Source organism: Cannabis sativa, chromosome 3 (assembly GCF_029168945.1).
Source record: "Cannabis sativa cultivar Pink pepper isolate KNU-18-1 chromosome 3, ASM2916894v1, whole genome shotgun sequence".
In the NCBI taxonomy this organism is placed as follows: Eukaryota; Viridiplantae; Streptophyta; class Magnoliopsida; order Rosales; family Cannabaceae; genus Cannabis; species Cannabis sativa.
Genome location: NC_083603.1, coordinates 23,662,843 through 23,688,714, shown reverse-complemented (window position 1 = coordinate 23,688,714; position 25,872 = coordinate 23,662,843). Strand labels below are relative to the sequence as shown.

General features: G+C 29.6%; 1 protein-coding gene across 1 annotated transcript; it reads left to right on the top strand.

The window, feature by feature from the left end:
* The first annotated feature begins 18,741 nt into the window (after positions 1–18,741).
* Positions 18,742–20,783, top strand: LOC115710325 (V-type proton ATPase subunit G1). Its single transcript, XM_030638694.2, has 4 exons — positions 18,742–18,917; positions 19,682–19,774; positions 20,044–20,144; positions 20,365–20,783. Exons 2-4 carry the CDS (start codon positions 19,687–19,689, stop codon positions 20,506–20,508), a joined length of 333 nt encoding a protein of 110 aa, XP_030494554.1. The 5' UTR covers positions 18,742–18,917; positions 19,682–19,686; the 3' UTR covers positions 20,509–20,783.
* Positions 20,784–25,872: the final 5,089 nt, after the last annotated feature.

Sequence of the window (25,872 nt, the reverse complement as noted above, 5' to 3'; positions counted from 1 at the left end):
CTAATTGTGATTTCGTTTCTAGAATTATTTTTATTGGATAGTATGGAAAAAATTAAGCAAGTTAGCCTTTTACAGAACTCAATTTGGATTTTATTTGAATTAGTTATGATTTTTTGAAGATTTGACAAAATCGGGGTTGTGCTGATATTTTCCTCATGATCATGAGAACTGTCCGTACAGTTTCGAATTTTTTCTTTTTTCTTCAATTTTTCATACTTTTTCATGGAATTAACTTCCAATTTTTTGTATAGTTTTGTATATATACTATTACTATTCCTAATTCAATTCTAATTATCATTTTGAATTTAATTTAATATTTTTTTTAATTTAATTCAAGATATTAGTGTAATTTGAATTTGAATAGAATTAGTATTTATCTTTTTGCTTAAAAATCTATCTTATTTTTAAATTTGATTATATTTTTTTTTAAATTTAAGGTCAGATTTTATAAGATATTTATAATATCTTTTTAGATATTTTGACCTTATTTAAATTTAAAATAAGATATTTATAATCATGTAATTTTAAATAGATATAAGATATTTTACTAACTTTTAAATTTTGTTATTTTATTTATTCAAATTAAATTTAAAATCTGAAAAGATATTTCTTTTATCTTTTCTAATTTTTTATTTAATTTTTATTTTTAAAATAACATTTAATATTTAAAAGTAGTTAGTAAATTTTTGAAATGATATTTAGGTTGGTTGAAACCTAATTTTTCAAAATAGTAGGTTTAATTTTAAATATTTTTTTAATAAATTCGAAATTTAAATTTATTTTTTTTATTTTATTTTCGAAATTAATTAAATTTTTTTTTAATTTTATTTTATTTTTTTGAAATTAATTAAAATATCTTTTTTAATTATTTATTTTTTCGAAATTATTTATTTAAAATTAAATAAATCCTACTTCCAACTATCCAGCTAACCTTGTTGCAGGAGTATGTGTTTTAGCTTGTGTGTAAGTTTTTAAAACCTATTATTACTTGATTGCAAATAGCCATGGTTACTTTTTTGCCAGATCTAATGATCTGATGGCTCCCTTGGTCAAGTTAATAATTTGTAACAGGTATATTTTACAATCTTCTTTCATCTGTGTATGACCTAGCAACATGATAGGATCCATCCAAAGTGTGCCTGTGTGAGCATATATGTTTATTTTGTTTTAATATAGATACATATAGGTTGTTGCTAAATAAAATGTCACACCATGATAGATTTTATATAGGTCCATTTAGTTATTGGACCTATTCAATTAATAACAGTTATTCATTTTAAGGTTAAATTCCTCTCTTTTGGGCCTTATGTGAGAGTTGGGAGCCATAGAAGTGGGTACGACATACTGAACCCAGCACCCCCTCACATGAACTACCCCAATTGTGAAGGCTCATTTGCCTGATTTGAATAACTGTACTAGGTTAATTATATTAGTTTGACCTAATAAAATTGAATTAGCAACATAATTAACTTTTAAAATATATGAAATTTATTTTCATTTTAATATTTTAAAGTTAATTTTTTAAAAAAACACTTTTAGTTTAGATATTATTTCTAGACAAACTATTTGTATTTTTCTTGTATTTAATTAAATATAGAATTTTAACTAACTAAGATTCTTTCTGGAGCTTATTTAATTAAATATTCCTATTTAAGTTATAAATTAGTTGTATCAACTGATTTTTCTTATCTAACTTAAATTTGAATATTTTATTTAAATTTTAAATCAAGTTGAGGAATCTTAGGCATTAGTTATTAAAGATTCTTAAGATATTTTTTAAGTTAATATCTTTTCAAATATTAACTTGAAATGGAATATCTTAGATATTTTTTTGGTTAATATCTTTTCAAATATTAACTTTAAAAAGATATCTTCAAATTAAGTGGTTACAACTTAATTTGTGATATTTAATTAAATCTAGATTTGAAATTATTTAAGTTTTAGATTTGTTCTATATAACTTAAATTAGATATTTTTCAAATTTTTGAAAAGATACTTAGTCAAATAAGATATTTTCTAGATAGTAAGTTCTAGACTACTTATTATTTCTAATAATTAAATAGGAAAATCATACTTTGTGAAATTAATTATTTAAATAATTAATTTGGGTACAATTTTATTAAGTATATTTTTCCTAGTATTAAATAGAAATTAATAATTAAGCCTTCTCTACACTTAATTATTATTTCTTGAATTTAATACATTTAATTAACTTGAAGAATCTAAATATCTAAGTTGATTTTCATCATGATACTTAAATATTTATTGATTTCTTCATGACACTTAATTAAATAGAAAATTATTTTTAGGTTGAAATTTAATTTTTCAACTTAAATTTAAATAATTTTCAAAATATATATTTTTTCTTTATTTTATTAATCAATTTCGAAATTTGCATTTTATTTATGCAATATTTTCGAATTTTTTTATTTTGAAAAATAGATTGAGCTGTAAATTAATTATTTATTTTAATTAATTCTTGGACCAACTACAATCAATGATTTTTTCATTTAATTGATTAATTTAAAATAAATGAATTTAAAATATATATATATATTACTGGAAATTGAATTAACTAGTCAAAAGAATATCTAGATAGGTGATATCTTTGCTTGAAGTATTTCTTTTCTATTTTTATTATTTTCGAAAATTGTATTTTTATATACTTTAAATTTTCGAACCCAATAAATATATTCTCAAAGGACATTTTTAAGTTGCTAATTATTTATTTAATTCAACTTAAATTAATTTCCTTAATATTTATATTTAAGATTATTACTAAGATGGAAATAATTTATTTTATTTCAATCACCATCTAAGTATAATTTTATAAATATTATATTAAATTCTTATTTTTGAATTTTAATTCTTAATTTGGAATTTAATGAGATTTATTTATTAGAATAATAAAGAAAATACATTTTAAATAATGAGCTTTATTATTATTAAGATATTCGATCTTCATTGTGGGTTTTACACCGCGTTTGTTTTAGTGAGTAATCCTCCCTAATGGAGGAACGTTCATTAGCAATTTCGCACCGTTTAATCTCGCATGATAAGTGGTTTGTAAGTGTTTTATATGGTATAGATCACCCTAATGGTGGCGACCATATTTGACTTGCAAATTGCGAAACAATGGTAGAAGCTCATAAGATAGAATAGCCTTGACTCTCGCCTAAACGGGACAACGCTGGATTCTGATCTTGATCGAATAAAAGGTTGCTAGAATGTTTAACATTTTAGATGAGCTGACAACTCTATTCAATGGATGGTAGCTTTGACTCTCGCCTAAACGGGACACTGATATCAGTTTGTTGAAAACCTTAGAAATTATTTAGGATTGAATTTTTTTTTAAGTATTTTCTCATATCATTCCTACTTGCTATGTGCTTATAATTTCTGAATTGATTTTGTGTTAAACCATTATTAATTTCTATTTGTTGATTTCTATTATTTTGTAGTATCCTGTTTTGTCAAAATGAATCCCATGTTATCACTGTTGACTGAAAATAAGCTGAATGGATCTAACTTTAATAAATGGAATGAGAACATTAATATTGCTCTCATAGGAGAAAGTGCCTTGTTTGTTTTAACTGAGCCGTCACCTGAAGTGCCTGGGGATAATGCATTCAAAGCTGTGAAAGAAAAGTATGAGCGTTGGCAGAAGGCAAATGACGAAGCTCTATACTTTATGCTTTCTAGCATGGTTGACACCCTCAAAACTCGGTTTTCTAAAACTGAGAAGGCTGCTGAAGTTATGACGAAGTTAAATGAGCTATTCGGTAAGGCATCACTTCAGTCACGCTTTGACGCGACTAAGAAGTACATTAACGCACGGATGGAACCTCATCAAAACGTGCGTGATCATGTTCTCCTCATGTCCAGTTATTTCCAAGAAGCCTAGGATCATGGTGCTGAAATGGACAGTGCTACTCAAGTTAGTCTTATCTTGAATAGCCTGACTCCAGCATTTCTACCATATACATCAAATTATGTCATGAATAAGAAGGAAATTGACTTTCATGAATTAGTCAATGACCTTCAAACTTATGAAATTTTGATTGGAGGACCCAAGAAGAAAGGGAGTAAACCTCATAATCCTGGTAATGGTAATGGGACGATAAAACCTGAAGCAAATGTTGCCTCTGCTTCAAAGCCCAAATCGAAGAAGAAGTGGAAGAACACCAAGAAGCGAGCAAAACCCATGAAAAAGGCTGCTCCTTCTGGTGATGCTACACTTAAAGGAAAGTGTTTCCACTGCAATGAAAAAGGTCATTGGAAACCCCAGTGTCCTAAACTTCTTGCAAAGAAACAAGGTATTTCCATTTATAAACATTAAGAGTTTTAGTGAATTATTATCCAATTGGATTTATGATTCTGGACTAACTTTGTTTATTTTCTTCTTCTTATAGGCCAAGCTACTTGAACTCAATTGAGTTGAATCAGAAAGCTGGACCAAGGGTGAAATCGTCCAGATGAAGATGAAGCTCTTCAATTTTTGAATTAATTGTTTTAGTTTAAAGACAATTTGGATTTCAAATTTTAGTTAGGGATATTTATCCCTGTTTCTCTCATATTGTTGCAATACATTTTTTTTATTAATAAAGTTTTATTTTTTTTCGAAATTCACTATTGCAATTTATGAGATTGAGCATCATTTAATTTATCTTCATCAATTATTACCACATTATATTTATATGTTTGTATGTGTAAGTGTTTTTATTATTGATGCAAATTCTATAATATTTACAACTCTTCATAGAGTTATATTATATATAAACACTAGAAATTATTTCTATGTTTATCAATAATTGTTAATTTTAATACAATTATTAAGAATTTGTTTAATAAAAGGATCTTATGATCTGATAGGGGTGGAGAAAAGTTAAGAAAACTATGCAGTTCAACGATCTTTTATATCTAATGAACTCTGGATAGTATTCAACTCCACATAAACTCTATCACACTAAGAGAATCATGATCTTTACAACCTTTAGGGGTGGATCATAATCTCTATATACTTAGGGGTGGAGGTTATCCATAGTACCCTATATGTATATTCTTAGGGGTGGAGTCTATTCCACAATTCCCTATGAAACACATATCTTGTTTAAACATAGAAGTAATATAATGAGTCAGCTATTGTCAATATAAATTCTTGATCTTGATTGTATGTTCCATTTCGATTTTACTGTTGTAAGTAAAAGTTTGATACCTTTGAAAGTTCTTTGTTAAAGTTTCACATTACCTTAATTGAGTGGGAGAATTTTAAAGTTCTATACCCATCTTCATTAGGTTGATAATTGTGATAGGTACTTAAGAACACTACTGAAAAGCAAATCTAACCATTCACATGGATAGGTATAGCTTATCAGAATTATGAGAATAAGATAAAGAACTCTAGTTCAGTCCATTCGAATGACTTGATCCTAGAATTCTTAATCCTCATAAAATTTGATGGTATCTTAATTTTGATTACTTAATCTCTGGCATGTATTTTTCACTTCAAATACTAGTCTGCTATGTTGATAACTTAGTCTTAACTTAAAGTTTTAAGACTAATACAAAAGTCACAACTAGGTAACTCTCTAAACAATCAGAGGTTAAAAGTATTATTTAACCAGACATCTGCTATTGAGTGGGAGCTATCTGAGATGTAATCAAATAGGGAACATTAGAAGATATTCAAGAAGGATTTATGAAAGTGATCTATATGTCAGATATTAAGGAACTGTGTATCAGTTGTCTTTGTATCTCACCATCTAATTTCGAAATTCTGTAAGATGGTGCTTACTTTGGGGGTGGAGGAATTATTGTATAATAATTCAAGCTCTACCAGAGAAGAACTATAACTTGGTCTATTCGAAAATACCAGAAAGTTATATCACTGAAGAAAAGTCTACACTGTATTATCTCAATTACATATTTTAAAATATGAGAGATATGTCTTCTGTTAATTCAGATGTACATTTAAAACAGTAAAGATTTCAGTATCCCTTGATGAGTAAAGCATATAGTAAAGGATGTTTCATAAGTGTATTTATGAACTAGTTTCCAGAAGTTTGGGTGGATTCAAATATACTACACTTGATCTGAAGATCAAGATATCAGATTGACCTATTTGCACAGTTTGTTTTATATAAGTGCAAGTGGGAGTTTGTTGGGTTTTATGCCCTAAATAAAACTCTTTACAATCTGATTAGTTATCAATATAAGAAATTTGAAGTGATTGATGTTTGCATGAATTTTACATGCTAATGGTTTAATATGTTTAATATGTTTATTACATTCATACACACAAAATCAGTTAAATCCAGATCATATGTTTATTCACAATTACAGTATCGTCAACACAGTGGAATGTGATTGTGATCATATGAATCAAAAGTTTTGGTCCCTGTTTCATCAGTGTTACTGGATTTACACTAATGTGATAATCAGCGATGATGTGTACTTACACTTGGAGTAAGTGTTATGTTCTTTCCAGGACATTAGTAAAGTATACTAGTTTCGAATGTATGGAGTATACATTGGACTGGACCGATATTGCAACTAAGTTAAGATATTACAAACTTACCGTTATACATATCTTTCCAAGTCAATATCAGTAGTTGATCTTAAGATTAAAAGAATCTAAATCCTGATATGCTTGGGCTCAACTCAGGAGTGCTATTCATGTTCTTTGATTTATTAGTTAAGCCTACTTTTGGGTCAGGGTGATACGTATATTTTGGGAACATGATAGTATGATTGAGTGGGAGTGCTGAACATAAATATGGAATCTATAGCTTCTACTGGTGTATAGAAGTTAAGTGATGATTCCCTTCGAGCTTAGCAAATAGAAGTAAATGGATGAGCTCTTGTTTAACTGACTAATTATTAGATCACTAAACACCATTTACAGGTAGCTAAGTGTTTTAAGGGGCAAAATACATTGAGGGGTGAGAACGGTAAAGAAATCCCATCTCGATGTAAATCATCTATATAGAGGATCTTTAAATCACAATAAGATTATAACAATGGTTAAATGAGATAGTATATTGGTATCGTGAAACATACAATATGCTCTATATAAGTCTGAGAGTGCAATTCTAAGTTCTAAGAGTGGATTCAACGAAGAATTAATAAGTAGGAATTTACTTGGTAAATTTGGTTCACTTATTGGAAGCTCAGCATATAGATCCATGGTCCCCATTCTAGTTGAGAATATTCTACTTGTAAGACTCATTAATTGATTCGTGATTGATCAATTATAATTCTAAAGTTAGACTATGTCTAATTTTATGAATTTTCACTAATTAGGGGTGAAATTGTAAGGAAAAGAGTTTTCTGGGTTTATTTATTTATTAATGGACTTTATATGTCTAATTAATAATTAAATTAAATGACAATATTATTTAATAATGTATTTTAGTTATTAAATAATTAGTTTTGGCATTTAAAAGGTTAGAATTGGAAAATTGGCATTTTTGAGAAAATAGAGATAAAATTTGATAAAATTACAAAATTAAGTGAGGCCCATTACAACACCTAGGCCGGCCACTTAATTAGATTTTTCAAATTATTATTTTCATTATTTTAATGCCAAATAATTCTAAACCTAAACCTAGTAGTTGCCTATAAATAGAAAGTGATGGCTCAGTCACAACATATGCTTTGACATGCTTTCATTAGCTTTCTGACAGAAATTTCTCTCTTCAGAAAACTGAGCCTTCCTCACTCTCTACCTTGGCCGAAATACCTCTCTCTCTTTTCCCTTCATCTTTTTCGTGACCCTAGTGAAAGAGTAAGTGCCCACACACAGCAAGCAGTAACTCAATCATAGATTGGAAGACTGTGAAGGATCAAAGCTTGAAGAAGAAGGAGATTCGGGCTCAGATCTTGATTATACTCTGCTACAAAAAGGAATCAAGGGTTAGAGATCTGAGTGGAATGAGACATTTATTCCGCTGCATCAATGTAAGGTTTTCTTAACTTTATATGTGTTTATTTTATCGTTTTAGAAAGTTCATATTTAGGATGTTTAAACAACATACTTGTGAGTAGATCTAAGATCCTGGTAAAATAATTCCCAACAACTGCCGTCAACACATTGGAAAGTAAACATGACTATGTGAATAAAGTTTCCTAGATTTATCAGACACAGGGTTTTACTGATATGATAATATACAACAGAGTTTACTTGTATTTGGAGAAATACTATGTTCTTTCCAGAACATTGGTTAAAGTAAAGCTCAGGTTGGATGCATGGAGTATGCATCGGAAGGGACCGATATTGAACTTTGACTTAGATTTATTAAACTTACCGTAATATCTATTCAAGTCAATATCGCCTAGTTGATCCTAGATCAAATGTTCTTAATCCTGTCATGATTAGGCTCAATCTCGAGAGGCTATTCGTGTTCTTTGATTTGTTAGTTAAGCCTACTTTTAGGTCAGGGTGATACGTACATTTTAGGAACACAGTAGTGCAATTGAGTGGGAGCGCTATCATAAACATGGAATCTATAGCTTCTATTAGGCGAATAGTAAGCAAAGGATGATCTCCTTCGAGCTTGACCAAACGAACATAAATGGTGGAGTACTCATTTCACATAAGCTAAAATATCATTTATACGGGGTCAAGTGTTTTAAGGAATAAATACATTGTAGGGTGTAACGGTAATTTAATCCCTTTACAGTGTAGATCATTCATATAGAGGATCATTGATCACATTAGGATTATAACAATGGATAACTTATGATGTGTCTATATGGTGGAACATATAGAGCATTCTATATACTGAGAGTGCAATTCTAAGTTCTATGCGTGGATTCAACGAAGAATTAATAAGTTAGTGAATTTTAGTGCTAAATTCTTGATCTACTTATTGGAAGCTCGGTTATATAGACCCATGGTCCCCCCACTAGTTGAGATAATATTGCTTGTAAGACTCATGTAATTGGTTTTGATTAATCAATTATAATTCTCAAATTAGACTATGTCTATTTGTGAATTTTTCACTAAGTAAGGGCGAAATTGTAAAGAAAGAGTTTTAGGGGCATATTTGTTAATTATGATACTTTGTATGGTTCAATTAATAAATATGATAAATGAAAATATTATTTAATAATTATTTATAGTTATTAAATAGTTAGAATTGTCATTTAAATGTTTGAATTAGGAAATTGGCATTTTTGAGAAAATCAGATACAAAAGGTGTTAAAATTGCAAAATTGCAAAGCCCAAGGCCCAATCCACTAATGCTTGGCCGGCCACCTATTGTAGCTTTTTTAAATTGATTTTTTTATTATTTTAATGCCATATAATTCAAATCTAACCCTAGTGGAATGCTATAAATAGATAGTGAAGGCTTCAGAAAAATTACACTTTTTCTTCAGACTTTCTGAATCAGAAAAAAAAACTGAGCCTTCTCTCTCCCTATCTTTAGCTGACCACTCTCTCTCTTCTTCCTTAGAATTTCGAAATTTCTTAGTGTATGAGTAGTGCCCACACACATCAAGCAATACCTCAATCATAGTGAGGAAGATCGTGAAGAAAGATCATCAGCAAAGGAGATTCAGCATCAAGGATTCAGAGAAAGAGATCCAGGTTCAGATATTGATAATGCTCTGCTACAGAAAGGAATCAAGGGCTAGATATCTGAACGGAAGGAGTCATATTATTCCGCTGCACCCAATGTAAGGTTTCTTAAACTTTATATGTGTTTATTTTATCGTTTTTAGAAAGTTCATATTTAGGATGTTAATAAACATACTTGTGAGTAGATCTAAGATCCTGGTAAAATAATTTCCAACTGAAAGTAATCAAGATTATGTAATTAAAGATATATTCCTAGATTTATCAGTACACAGGGTTTAACTGATATGACAATCTACAATTTAGTTTACTTGCACCTTGGATAAGTGCTATGTTCTTTCCAGATCATTAGTTTAAGTAAAGCTTGGGTTGGATGCATGGAGTATGCATCGGAAGGGACCAATATTGAACTTTGATTCAGATATATTAAACTTACCATAATATCTATTCAATTCAATATCACCTAGTTGATCCTAGATCAAATGGTCTTAATCCTGATATGTTTAGGTTCAATCTCAGGACTATTACACATGTTCTTTGATTTGTTAGTTAAGCGTACTTTTGGGTCAAGGTGATACGTACATTTTGGGAACATGGTAGTGCAATTGAGTGGGAGCGCTAAACATAGATATGGAATCTATAGCTTCTATCTATCAAATAGAAGTGAAATGATGATTTCCTTCGAGCCTGGCTAAATAGAGATAAATGGTTGAGTACTCATTTTACTTCACTGAAATATCATTTATACGAGGCTAAGTGTTTTAAGGATAAAATACATTGAAGGGTGTAACAGTAATTTAATCCCTATACAATGTAGATCATCTATAGAGGATCATTGATCAAATTAAAATTATAACAATGGATAATGCGTATCTATATGGTGGAACATATAGAGCGTTCTATATAGCTGAGAGTGCAATTCTGAGTTCTATGCGTGGATACAACAAAGAATTAATAAGTCAGTGAATTTACTTGGTAAGTTCTTAGTCTGCTTATTAGAAGCTCGGATATATAGGCCCATGGTCCCCATACTAGTTGAGACAATACTGCTTGTAAGACTCAGTTAGTTGATTTTGATTAATCATTTATAATTCTAAAATTAGACTATGTCTAGTTTGTGAATTTTCACTAAGTAAGGGCAAAATTGTGAAGAAAGACTTTCTAAGGTACATTTGTTAATTAAGAGACTTTGGTTAGTCTAATTAATAAATATATTAAATGACAATATTATTTAATAATTAATTTTAGTTATTACATAGTTGAAATTGGCATTTAAATGGTTGAATTTGAAAATTAGCGTTTTTGAGAAAATGAGATGTAAAAATGATAAAACAGCAAAATTGCAAAAGTGGGGCCCAATATCCAATGCTATGGCCGGCCACTATTGTAGGCTTTTATCATTTATTTTTTTCATTATTTTAATGCCAAATAATTCTAACCTAACCCTAGGTGGCATACTATATATAGGTAGTTATGGCTTTAGGAAAATAATGATGCATCTTATTCCTTCAGAGAAAACCTAAGTGCCTTCTACCATTAACCTAGCCGCCACCTCTCTTCTCTCTTCTTCACTATTGAAATCGAATCCCTTGAGTGATAGAGTGAATGCCCACACACATCAAGTGGTACCTCAATCATAGTGTGGAAGATTGTGAAGAATCCAAATTCAACAGAAGGACATTCGGGCTCAGATCTTGGTGATACTCTGTGACACAAAGGATACAAGGGTTAGAGATCTGAGTTAAAGGAGACATCATATTCTGCTGCAACCACTGTAAGGTTTCTCATGCTTTATATGTGTTTATTTAATATCGTTTTAGAAGTTCATATTTAGGATGTTAAACAACATACTTGTTAGTAAATCTAAGATCCTGGTAAAATATTTCCAACAAATCTGACGGTTGGGAGTGAGGCAGAAGATGAAAAGACGGTTCATTTATACTAATAATGACCCTCGAAACTGTACAATCGCCAAAATCAAAGGACGCATTTTTTTTAAGGGATTATGACAAAATACCCTTTGTAATTATTAAAAGCACTTTTTATTTAAAAAGAACTTTTTAAGGGGCAATTTTTATACCCAAAATTCGGCTACCATTTCAATGGAGGACACGTGTCAAGATCAAGGGGAATATGGATCGATGCGTGTAACGGTAATTACTTTTAATGGAATAAGTCATTAAAATGCGGAAGTAACAGAGTATACTTGCAACTCGCTGACTATAAGGTCTTATGTGAGATAAATATATACAAACTGTTGCCTCACGTATAAACGAGAAACCATACGACATTGGGTGCATAAGGCAAGACATCAACTTCGTTACGCTTGAGAAGACGAAAGCGATGCATATTGACTGTGAAAAAACTTAGCGTATAATATATGAACTAAGTATAACATTTAGGGTGGACTCAAGACCTAATAAGCGAGGCGCCTATCTCGCTATAGGAAGGCGAGCTTCTATTAATTTCACCAATCAACTTCAGAGATCTTTTAGTAAGACTTATAGTCTTGACAAGTAAGAAGCTGACATTCAAATTATGATGATTGCCGAAGTACTCTCTGTTAATAAGAATTGCGACTGTCAAAATGAAGCGTTAAGCCTTCAAACAAAGAAGCAACGAGGCGTACATCGTCGACCTCAGAAAGATAGGGGAAAAAGCTCCAGCTCGCTATCAAGGTCATTGGTACCGAGTTCCTGTCGAGACATCCCAGAACGATATGATTTAAAACATGTTTAATACACGATCATTTTGACCCAGTAAAAGCGGATAAATCACAGATGTGTGATTTTCAAATATTAGCCGATTTATACTACGTGATATGTAATCAAACCCCACGATTTCAGAGGATAAACGTTGTAAAGATCACAATCAACTTTATAATTAACTGCCTACTATGTAATTATAAATAGACGCAAGTTAGATTAAAAAGGGGACGAAAAACTTAGAAGAAAAAAAATCCTGAAAAACCATCAGAAATCTAATAAGATTGACTCGTGGACTATGCAGAATTTTAACTGCAAAACCACGTAAAAAATCCTTTGTGTTCATATTTTTTCCTTTGGTGTTTTTCTTTTTCTATGTGAGGTTATCACTATTAAGCTCATATTAGGTTCACGAAAATCTGCTTTAACAGTTTGGGAGGTTATCACTATTAAGCTCATATTTGGTTAACGAAAATCTGTGTTAACATTTATATATACATCAGTTCATTTTTTTGTATTATTTATTATTTTAAAATATACCTATTTATTTTATATATTTTATTTAATATGCTTATTTATTTTATATATTTGTCTTTTTTATTAATTTATTGCCTATGTTTTGTTGTGAGATTAATTAACATCTTGTTTTTGTTATTTTTGTATTGTTGTTACGTTGTGCCATTTTTGTTGATTTTTATGCCTTTAGCTAGTATGATAATTTATTTTTTGTTAAAATGTAATATACATCATATTGTTCTTTGGGTTTTTTTTGTTAAACATTTGAAAATATCTTGAATCTTTTAGAAGTCTTGAATCTTGAATTCGAAAGAAAACCTGTATTCATATTCTTTTGTATTATATAATTTGTTGGAGCTGACCGCCCTTTGTAATTGTAGTATCTTAAAATTTCTTTCAATGCTTCTCACATGTACTAGTTCCATTAACTATGCATGCTTCTACTTAAATCAGATTGTATTGGGTTAGAGTCAATTAAGTACAATTTTCTATTATTTGCATGACATTGATTGATCAAATGTGGTAAGATTTTAATTATTGGGTCAAAAATTCTTATATTCTCATTAGCATGTCACTATATCTAACCTAAATACATAGTAGACAATATTTGGAACACGTATAGTTGCAGGTATTTGAATCTTCTTGCTCAATATCCTGTGACAACAAAAGTTGCATTGTAAAACATAATATTGTTTGGAAATTATTATATTTCTTGCTTTTTTATATTCATTCTTTCAATCGGATTATTCCAGATTTTAGAATTAAATTTTGTTACACATGTAAAAATTAATCGATATACTAAATCAATTATGTACCACTCACAATTCTCCTAACTCTCTCTTTCTGCAACCATCTCAGTAGTTGGAAATCCTTCCAGCAAACCTCTATCCTCCGAAAGAATCGACTTTAATATTGTTTTTTTCTTTGCGTTATATACATAATGTGGAGATTATCACACAATAAATATTTTATTACTTTTACAAATACTGCTATATTTATACTATATTAATAATGATTATTGAAGTAATTTATTCTTACTTGGTTTTTGAGGATTTTTTTTCTTCGAATTTTTATGATTTTAATTTAATTATAAAACACCTAATATAAATAAAATTTACGCACAACTTTCTTCTAGTATTAATATATCTGTCTATATATACATCATGTTTATATATATTATTTGTTTCAAATTTGTGATATGATTATTTGATTTTATTTTTATAAAAGCTATTATTGTGGTTTATTAATTCGTTCTAAATTAAATTGCTCTCTATTTTTTTTTTCTTTTAGAGTTATATATATATACATGATTCTTGATTGTTTTGTTTTAAGTATATAATTATGTATTTATTATTATTTTTTTTTTCTAATCTTTGATTTTTTTGATAATAATAATAATAATAATAATAATAATAATAATACCAATAAACATTTTTATATACTAATATAATTTTTTTTAAAAAAAAATCAAATATCAAATTAATAATAAGAAATAAAAATATTAGGTAAAATATTCTAAGTTTCTATATATATCTATTCTATATAAAGTGTACCTGAATTCTTAGTTTATGAGAAATTCATGGGTGACTTTTTATTTTTATTTAATAAAATAATAAAATATTATTTATATATAATAAAATAATAATAAAATAAATTTCATTAATATTTGAACTGATTTTTTTTTTTTATAAAATACGAGGGCAATAAGTTGAAAAATATCCCTTTCATTAATCAATTAATCAAATTTGCCTCTAATTATATATTTATTTGAAACATACCTCTTTTTATATGTATTGTACCTAAAATACCCTGACATAAGAGAGTCACATGGAGAGTATTTTGAAGTGACAAGGGTAAAATTAGTACAATGTTTAAAAAAAGGGGTAAAAATGATAGACTTTAAAAAAAAGGTAAAAATAAGATAGAACAATATAAAAAGGGTATAGAGTCTAATTTAAGTTAAAATGACCAGAGCTGGGCCTTTTCCCAATAGCAACTTCAAGAAGCAAAGCCCCATAAGCAAAAACATCAGTAGAAGTTGAAGCCCTTCCAACACGAGCCAACTCAGGAGCTATATACCCAATCGTGCCAACAACACCAGTGGTGTGAGACAACTCACCATGATCATGAATCCTTGCTAAACCAAAATCACCAAGCCTTGGATTCATATCTAAATCAATTAAAACATTACTCGATTTCACATCTCTATGAATCACAATGTTCCCATTCTTCATGAAGATACAAAAGCCCAGAAGCAACACCTTTGATGATGTTAAACCAATAGGTATTTACAATTTGATTTTCACAAATATATATTCTTTATTGACTAATTATTTAATATTTCAATTTATTAGATATTTTGGCTATTGCTCTCAAAATGAACCCAAGAAGTCAACACTCCCTATGGACTACATACAATTCAAGAGATACATTTAATTGATGAAAAGTAAACTATACATTTAATCTAACACTATAAATACACCATTGTGTTCATTTTTATTGCGATATATTAAATACTATTTAACAAAATTTATGCTAATACATTTTTTTTTATTTCTTTACAAAGTTGTAGCTTCAAACCAGTATGTTTGACGATGTGGGGGCATAAAGTCCACGATGAATGCTTACAAATAGCAGAAGTAATCGAAGACAGACCCATAATATTGGGATCAAAACTAATTGCTCAAACCAAGAAAGGTTATTGCATTAGTTAAACTACTGATATTTAAAAACGAAAATTTAAAAATTCAATTAATACATACTTTTTTATTTAGGGTTGTCTCTATCGTCACGCGACACGAGTACCTTCAAAATCAATCCTCAACTCCCCGAGGCAGAAGCACTGAAGGAATGGTAATACTCATAAAATCAAATACACATACTATTATAGCTACACATTTTACAAAAAAATTAAATTTTTGTATACTATATTTATAATAATTGTCATACTTACTCTATTTTAAGGGCGGAGAGTAACGAAACAGAAATTAAAAACGCAATACCAAACTGCTTGACATATGAATCTTCTCCAAAATCTTTTGTTGGATTACACGAAAATAGTCACTAACATCCAAATTTCAGAGTTGACGAAAAATCTGCAACTGAATGAGGTAAAAACTACTACAATATTTACTTTATAAAACTTTTGTTTCAATATCTTACTATTATTAACACCATTTGATTTGGATGTAGAAAAAATATTTTTGGATTGAGGCGACAATAAAAATAACTGATACTCTCCAGAATTTTTATTACATGTCATGTAATGCATGTCATAAAAAAATAGATTTATACAATCGCGATGAAAAAATCATATGTGAGAAGCCAACATGCGGCCAAGAAGGATTTCCTACACCACAGTATATTACAAAAAACTTATGATGTTATTGAAATTAAGTTAAAATTAAAAAACATACTAACAATCATATTATGCATTTTACAGTGCTATAGCATATGTTGAACTTGATGACAATACAAAGAGCCTATTTGCTGTCATGTTCGCAAATATTGTAGAAAAAATATTTTCGTGTAGTGCTGCCAAACTAATGAAATATACTGCAGATGTGTAGTTTTTAAAAAATAAAATAGTTTTACATGCCTTTCATAAGTTGATTTTTTAATTAAATAAATTATGCACACCATGTCTAATCATCTTAAATGAAAATACATCACTGTTTGCAGGAACACCGCCGTTTTGTCGACACTACCACATTCAATTTATCAAAGAAAAAATGGATAATCCAGATATATGCGGACCTGACTAGAATGAAAAGTACAAAATACAAAAATTACACTATTGTCTCTATTGAAGAAAATGAAAATTGAAATCCTCCACTGACTATCATTAGTTTTCTTATCTACAATTTTTAGACTAATGCTATATTCAATTATCAACAATTTAGAGATTCATTTTTAATTTTCTTTTTATCTTACACCCATTTAAGTAATGTTTCTTTAAGTATTAGAACATCAATTTTTAGTTTATTTTTAGATTAACTTAAGAACATATTTAAATCATTAAGCTTTCTTAAATACTAATATATTGCATTCGGTGTTCACTTTTAATTGACAACATTATAAACTATAATATTTAGATACACATAATAATAATCTCACCCAATAACTAATAATATTTCTTCTTTAATTTTTAATCGCATCACTTTCAAATAACATAAAAAAAACCTAGCATAAAATTTAGTATACGTGCCTCACACGTAACTTTTTGCTAGTATATATATATCTCTATATAAACACTAAAATTTTGTACTCTAAAATTACAATTATCATAATTATTAATGATATATTTTAAAATTTTGAATATTAATTATATCAACTAAATATTTTTAATATTTTCAAAAAAAAAAAACAAAATAATAATAACTAAAATATCTTCCATACTTTTATTTAAGATTCTTGACATATATATTGTTAACTAGGTGAATGTACGTGCCGAGCCACGTATTGTTAGTTTCATTTAAGATTTTGGTCTTTTTAAGATTTTGAATCTATTTTATTTTTAAAGATTACAAATTTTTTGTTTGAAAAAATTAAATATTTATATTTGAAATATTATTTAATAATGTATTAAAAATAATATTAATGTAATTATAAAATTGTAAATAAATTTATTATTGGAGTAGTAGATTATTCTATTTAGTTCTTTTTTTAACATAGCATTGTAATGTAAGTTTATATCTATAAATATTCTGTAAAGTGTTAATATTATATGAACATCTCCATTTATAAAGCTAAAAAGTAGGTCAATGACAGAATTGGTATATCTGCAATCACACAAAGATAGAAATGGTATTTCTGCTTCCTATGCTATTCCAGAGAAAACATTAGATAACGTGAGGTTAACTTTAATATATAAAGATTTTTCTTTCTTAAAAAATAAATAAAAAAAATTATTAATATTCTCCCAAGATAAGTTTGTTAGAGAGATATGTGGCGAAGATGATTTTTTTAATTTAAAAAGAGATTATTAATATTTAAAAGATTGTTTAATTTTTTGGGTTTAATTATTGGGTTTATTTGTTAACGGGAGATCAAACCTAATCGTTAAATTTAACAGAATATTCTTTTATTTTTAAGTATATTCTGTTAAACCAAGAAATGCTGTTAGATAGGCACTTTTAATATATAAAGATATATTTTAATATATAAAATATTTGAAAGTCGAGATAAAATCTAAAATTAAAATTGAGATTTAAAAAAGAGAGTGTTTACTTAAATAATAATAATAATAATAATAATAATAATAATAATTTTTATATAATCTGTATTTGTTTACTTTACTTTTGATAAAAAAAAAGTTTTTTATAATTTTATTATACATTAGTATAAATTTTAAACTTTTTAATAAATAAATAATAAAACACACTAAATAAACTTTTAATGAATCAAATTATCAATAATTAGTATTTACTCATTTCAAAAAATAATTATTATTTAATGGATATACTTAAATTCTTTTATCTTATTTTATGAAATTTTATGTTTTAATAAATAAAATTATTAATAATAATATGTAATTATATAATGTAAGTTTACTATTATTATATATTATAATTATTTTTTAAGTTACTGTTGATATATTACCTAGTAATCATATACAAGTAATATTCAATTTTAGTAATAATTTTTTTTTTTTTGAAAGGATTTAATTAATTTGCTTATTATAACATGCTCTTACTATTGCGCCATATTCATGTGGTAACATTTGAAATAACTAAAAGAGTTAGCAACAACTAAAATATAAATTTTCCACCTTAAAATTATAAAAAATCTTAAGCAAATTATAAAATAAATCCTTTTTTTTTTCTAAAAAATATATGTCATAATCCTTTTTATAAAATCCTAGTTATACTATAATTCAGAAAGACACATCAATTTTTGTGCATATATAAAGAGCCCAATAGCCGGTTCAGACCCAAAACCCGAATCCTATAAGCCCATACTTAGGCTGAAGATCCTTACTCTTTATTCGTCCTTCGCTGGCAAAATTATTTTGCAGTTAAATATCAAAAAAATCCAAGCCTAAGGAAGGTCTCTCCCGATCTCTCTCCTCTTCTTCTTTCGTCCAAACACTCCTTCCTCTCTGTCTACTACTCAAGGTAAGTACTTCCATAACTATGGAGTTTTCTTCTGCTTCTTTATTTACTGTTATTCCGCTTATTGTTAATTCAGATCTTCTACTTCAATAACTGCTGTTCGATCTTAATTTAGTTTGCCCTATGAACCCGATTTATTTTATTATTTGTATAAAAATCAACTAATTTAGTTGAATTGTGATCGGTGATTTGTGTGTGAAGTGGAGCGAAGTTCTGATTTTGTGGTTCCTGTAAATGTTGTATTCTGATCTGTACTCTTCTTTGTAGATCGGTCAATTTACTGCACTAGATTTAGAATTGATTGTATCCCTAAAATCTGAAACTGGAATGGATAATTGATCTAGTAAATTTGTTATCTTTAATGTTTTGTGGTTTTAGTTTGCTCTTATTCAATTCCGATAATGGGTTAAACAAATTTTGCCCTTGAAAAGATTAGAGAGAAGCCACTACAATGTATTAGTTTAGTTTTTTCTTGTATGTTGTTTTCTGGATTTTATTAACAGAGTTTTTTTTTATCGGAATTAGTTTAGGTTTGCTATCCCATAAAAGAGAAGTACCTTATATGGGTTATAATATCTGAGACGAGTCATCTTTTGATAGCGTGGCCTCTACAGTTAGTTGCTATTAGAACATATAATTTCATGATTTAAGATTTAATCTTACCGTGTAAAAGGATTTGGAGAGTGGTTATGTAATGGGTTTTGTTCTTTTTTAATACCAATCCTATCTATCTTGTTCTAATAAGAAACTGTGGGATTTATTTCCAGGAATAATGGCTTCCAACAGGAGTCAAGGTGGAATTCAACAATTGCTTGCTGCAGAGCAAGAAGCGCAACATATTGTGAATGCTGCCCGAAGTGGTAATTCCTTTTTCTTAGCTAAATAGCTTGCGTGCTTGTTGATGATGCTATTGGTATCTTGAATTGTTTACAGACGTGTGTAAATCTTATATGTGTGGATTTTTCTATGGCTGCTCCATCCCGAACTGTAGTTTTTGTTTACTCTGTGTTGGGGAAAAGAAAGTGGAATAGTGACATGACTTTTATAGTTTATTATAGCAGTGTTCTGTTTCTTGTTAATGTAGTTTTTCCCCACTTCTCCTTCCTTATTATTTTATTTTACCTTGTAGCAAAACTGGCTAGGCTGAAACAAGCCAAAGAAGAGGCTGAGAGGGAAATTGCTGAATATCGTGCCCAAGTGGAGCTTGATTTCCAGAAGAAAGTTGCAGCAGTGAGTTTATATCTTTTGAGTCTCTAAAACTGATAACAATATGACTATATGCCTTGTTTATGTTTGGATTTTGAACTTTAATTTACTAATCAGCAGGGATATTCCTCCCTCAGTAATATGCATTTATAGTCGTGAAATTCTTTTAAGGTTTTACTTAAAGAGAATATCACTTCTCTTTTTGTTCTAAAATTTAAACCTTTTCATTATTGTTAATGAGCAGAGCAGTGGAGATTCAGGTGCTAACGTGAAGCGACTTGAACAAGAAACCGAGACTAAGATCAATCACCTGAAAAGTGAGGCTTCAAGAATATCTCAGGATGTTGTCGAAATGCTTCTTAAGCATGTGACCACTGTGAGAAACTAAACCGGAAATGGCAGCCTCAAACTATAATATTCTTTTCTATATGGCTCTCCCTTGTCCTTCAATTTCTTGTGTGACGTGGACGAGGTCCATGTATTTGTTAATTTGTTATGTGATGGAGAACTTTTTATCAAACAAATAACTTATTAAGTACTCCCTTAAGAATAATTATATTGCACAAACTTCTATCCGTTACTTGTTTGGATGATTAAATTGAGCTGTAAAACACATTTTATATGATTATTTTACTAGTAGAGACTCGAATACTCTTTTTGTCATGTGAATTATTTAACAATAACAGGCAAAACAACCCCTCCTTGAGGGCCACATTCTATTACATGTTCTCTCAGTACTGAATATTTTTATCGGGTTTGCCTGTAAAAACTCGTTTCCTATGGGCAAGTGGGGTCCAACCCGATCAACTTCATTAGGCGGGTTCGGGTTAGTTTTTAGCACATGCTTGGGTTTGGGTTGGACCCATACACGCTCGCTAATTTGATCATTTTTTTTAATTTTCCTAATTGTTAAACTTAAAATTTAAAGGGATAATTTCACAAATACATAAAAACAACAAAAAAAATTACAAAAATATGTTTTCACAGAATTTTTAAATATTTTTATGAATTTTTTGATTTTATTTATAGAAAATACAGTCTTTTTATGTTTTATTCATGTTTATTTGTTATTGTTTTTTTGTTATCTATATGTTATTTTGATGTTACTTTTATATAGTTTTCGTGTTGTTTTTATGGAAAACTGTAAAATGTAAAAAAAATCATTAAATGTAAAAATGTAATTTTTTTATTAAAAAATAGTGCCTTATGTAATTATCCCAAACTTAAACCTAGAAGTCTAATAATCAGATCCCCCACGAGTCCATTCCAGACAGCCCTGATGGCCCTTCTCTCTCTCTCTCTCTCTCTCTCTCTCTCTCTCTCTCTCTCTCTCTCTCTCTCTCTCTCTCTCTCTCTCTCTCTCTCTCTCTCTCTCTCTCTCTCTCTCTCTCTCTCTCTCTCTCTTTGGCCCTTGGCTCATTCCCTATGGGACTCGATCAACTTTATTAGGTGGGTTTGGGTTAGTTTTTTTACATATGCTCGGGTTGGACCCATACACGCCCTCTAACCCGATGTTTTTTTTTTTTTAATTTTCCTAACGGTTAAACTTAAAACTTAAACCTAAAAGCCTAATCATCAGATTCTCCCCCCCCCCCACGAGTCCATTCCACACGACCCTGATGGCCGCTGCCTCTCTCTCTCTCTCTCTCTCTCTCTCTCTCTCTCTCTCTCTCTCTCCCAGGACCACAAACGAACAGGAACCACCCCTTTTCCCTGTCCCCTAGCCTTGATGACAGCAATGTCGAGAAGCCGATCGACCCTCCTCCTCGACGAAGACGGACGAAGCTCTCCTTCTTGCCAGTGTCTCGACCAGAGCCAACAACCTACCACCACTCCCCCTCCCCCGTCTTGTCCATCCAACGTCCACCACACCTCATGAGTAGCGCAAATTGTAATTTTTTTTCTATTTTTTTAAAAGCTTTTTTTTTTTTTTTTAGTACAACTTACAATTTTTTTATATATAAATAATATATTTCTTTTACAATTTTTTTTAGTTTAAAATATAAATTTAACAAATAAAAAATTTGGGTTAAAAAAATGTTGACCAAGTCAACCCGCCCAACCTGAACCAACGAACCCACAACACGTGAACGAGTGGATTTAGATTCATATTTTTTTGACCTGAAACTTGTGAAACTCAAAATCTGATCAACCTGCTCGATGTTCAGCCCTAAATAAATGTGATGATTAAACACAATTGTAACTTTTGCCTTTTCAAAGGTTGTTTTTTTTTTCGGTGAAAATTTAGTAACTTCATTAAGAATAGGCAATCAGTACAAAGTTACATTAAGAAAATATTTGGAATATTATTGTTGACACAATTTTTCCTCAACTGGTCTAAGAGGACCGTAAAAAGCAAGAGGACTGCAACGAATTAATTTGGCTAAATAAAACCACAATAAATGAAAAAAAGACACCAAAGATTTATAGTAGATCACCCCATGTTGCGATACTAATGGAGCTACGTCTACTTTATTTTTATTAAATCGATTCGACACACCAGAGTTATGTTCTCAAGAGTGTGTGGGTTATAGTACAAAAGGAGATTTCTAGGCGAAATCAATATCGAAGCTTATGGGTAAAAGGCTTATGAGAGATCCAATACCATAAACCTGACAATGGTGGTGGTAATTTTCTTGGGAACAATACACCAATGAGAGTAAGAATAGAGAATGGTCTCCTATTCTTGGTAAGTGTGTATATGTCAATGGTGGTGGGATAATGGAGGCTTGGTGTCGTACAAATATGAAGAACTTAAGAAAAAGGTGAAGGGGGAAGAAGGGATATGATAATATTGCCAAGTCAATTAGAGGTCTTGAAAGCTGTGAAGGAAGCAATCAAGGATTTTCAATCTCCCCCAAACCCTAGCCTATCACTATCTTTATATAGGCCTAGGGTTTGTTAGTGATCCCCCACATGTATGGGTGTCTCACTTTCAAATCCAGTATCTTTTTCTAAATAATGAATTAAAAAAAGGATGAATAAATAAAGACCTATAAAATATTCCTAATTCATAGGAAAATATCCCACAATCATTGGGATTGTTAACTTGCTTATGTGGCATTGTGCTTTGGGAATGGAAAATTTGAGAGAGATGACCATGGGATTGTTGGAATATTTATTTTACCAGGATCTTAGATCTACTCACAAGTATGTTGTTTAAACACCCTAAATATGAACTTTCTAAAACGATAAATTAAACACATATAAAGTTAAGAAAACCTTACATTGATGCAGCGGAATTAATGTCTCCTTCCACTCAGATCTCTAACCCTTGTATCCTTTCTGTAGCAGAGTATAATCAAGATCTGAGCCCGAATGTCCTTCTTCTTCAAGTTTGACCCTTCACAGTCTTCCAATCTATGATTGAGTTACTGCTTGCTGTGTGTGGACACTTACTCTTTCACTAGGGTCGAAATTGATGAAGGAGAAAAGAGGAGAGAGGGTTTCGGCCAGGTATAGAAAGTGGGGAAGGCTCAGGTTTTCTGAAGAGAGAAATTTCTGTCAGAAAGGCTTGTGAAAACTTGTGAAAGCATCTTTTGTGACTCAACCATCACTTTCTATTTATAGGCAACTACTAGGTTTAGGTTAAGAATTATTTGGCATTAAAATAATGAAAATATTAATTTGAAAAACCTCATTTAAGTGGCCGACCATGGTGTTATAATGGGCCTCACTTGATTTTGCAGTTTTATTAAATTTTATCTCTATTTTCTCAAAAACGCCAATTTTCTAATTCTAACCTTTTAAATGCCAAAACTAATTATTTAATAACTAAAATAGATTATTAAATAATATTGTCATTTAATTTAATTATTAATTAGACATATAAAGTCCATTAATAAATAAATAAACCTAGAAACTCTTTTCTTTACAATTTCACCCCTACTTAGTGAAAATTCATAAAATTAGACATAGTCTAACTTTAGAATTATAATTGATCAATCACGAATCAATTAATGAGTCTTACAAGCAGAATGTTCTCAACAAGAATGGGGACCATGGATCTATATGCTGAGCTTCCAATAAGTGAACCAAATTTACCAAGTAAATTCCTACTTATTAATTCTTCGTTGAATCCACTCTTAGAACTTAGAATTGCACTCTCAGACTTATATAGAGAATATTGTATGTTCCACGATATTAATATACTATCTCATTTAACCATTATTATAATCTTATTTTGATTTAAAGATCCTCTATATAGATGATCTACATCGAGATGAGATTTCTTTACCGTTCTCACCCCTCAATGTATTTTGCCCCTTAAAACACTTAGCTACCAGTAAATGGTGTTTAGTGATCTAATAATTAGTCAGTTAAACAAGAGCTCATCCATTTACTTCTATTTGCTAAGCTCGAAGGGAATCGTCACTTGACTTCTATACACCAGTAGAAGCTATAGATTCCATATTTATGTTCAGCACTCCCACTCAATCATACTATCATGTTCCCAAAATATACGTATCACCCTGACCCAAAAGTAGGCTTAACTAATAAATCAAAGAACATGAATAGTACTCCTGAGTTGAGCCCACGCATATCAGGATTAAGATTCTTTTAATCTTAAGATCAACTACTGATATTGACTTGGAAAGATATGTATAACGGTAAGTTTGTAATATCTTAACTTAGTTGCAATATCGGTCCAGTCCAATGTATACTCCATACATTCGAAACTAGTATACTTTACTAATGTCCTGGAAAGAACATAACACTTACTCCAAGTGTAAGTACACATCATCGCTGATTATCACATTAGTGTAAATCCAATAACACTGATGAAACAGGGACCAAGTCTTTTGATTCATATGATCACAATCACATTCCACTGTGTTGACGATACTGTAATTGTGAATAAACATATGATTTGGATTTAACTGATTTTGTGTGTATGAATGTAATAAACATATCAAACATATTAAACCATTAGCATGTAAAATTCATGCAAACATCAATCACTTCAAATTTCTTATATTGATAACTAATCAGATTGTAAAGAGTTTTATTTAGGGCATTAAACCCAACAAACTCCCACTTGCACTAATATAAAACAAACTGTGCAAATAGGTCAATCTGATGTCTTGATCTTCAGATCAAGTGTAATATATTTGAATCCACCCAAACTTTTGGAAACTAGTTCATAAATACACTTATGAAACATCCTTTACTATATGCTTTACTCATCAAGGGATACTGAAATCTTTACTGTTTTAAAAGTACATCTGAATTAACAGAAGACATATCTCTCATATTTTAAAATATGTAATTGAGATAATACAGTGTAGACTTTTCTTCAGTGATATAACTTTCTTGGATTTCGAATACACAAAGTTATAATTCTTCTCTGGTAGAGCTTGAATTATTATTCAATAATTCCTCCACCCCCAAAGTAAGCACCATCTTATAGAAATCGAAATTAGATGGTGAGATACAAGGATAACTGATACACAGTTCCTTAATATCTAACATATAGATCACTTTCATAAATCTTTCTTGAATATCTTCTAATGTTCCCTATTTGATTACATCTCAGATAGCTCCCACTCAATAGCAGATGTCTGGTTAAATAAAACTTTTAACCTCTGATTGTTTAGAGAGTTACCTAGTTGTGACTTTTGTATTAGTCTGAAACTTTAAGTTAAGACTAAGTCATCAACAAAGCAGACTAGTATTTTGAAGTGAAAAATACATGCCAGAGATAAAGTAATCAAAATTAAGATACCATCAAATTTTATGAGGATTAAGAATT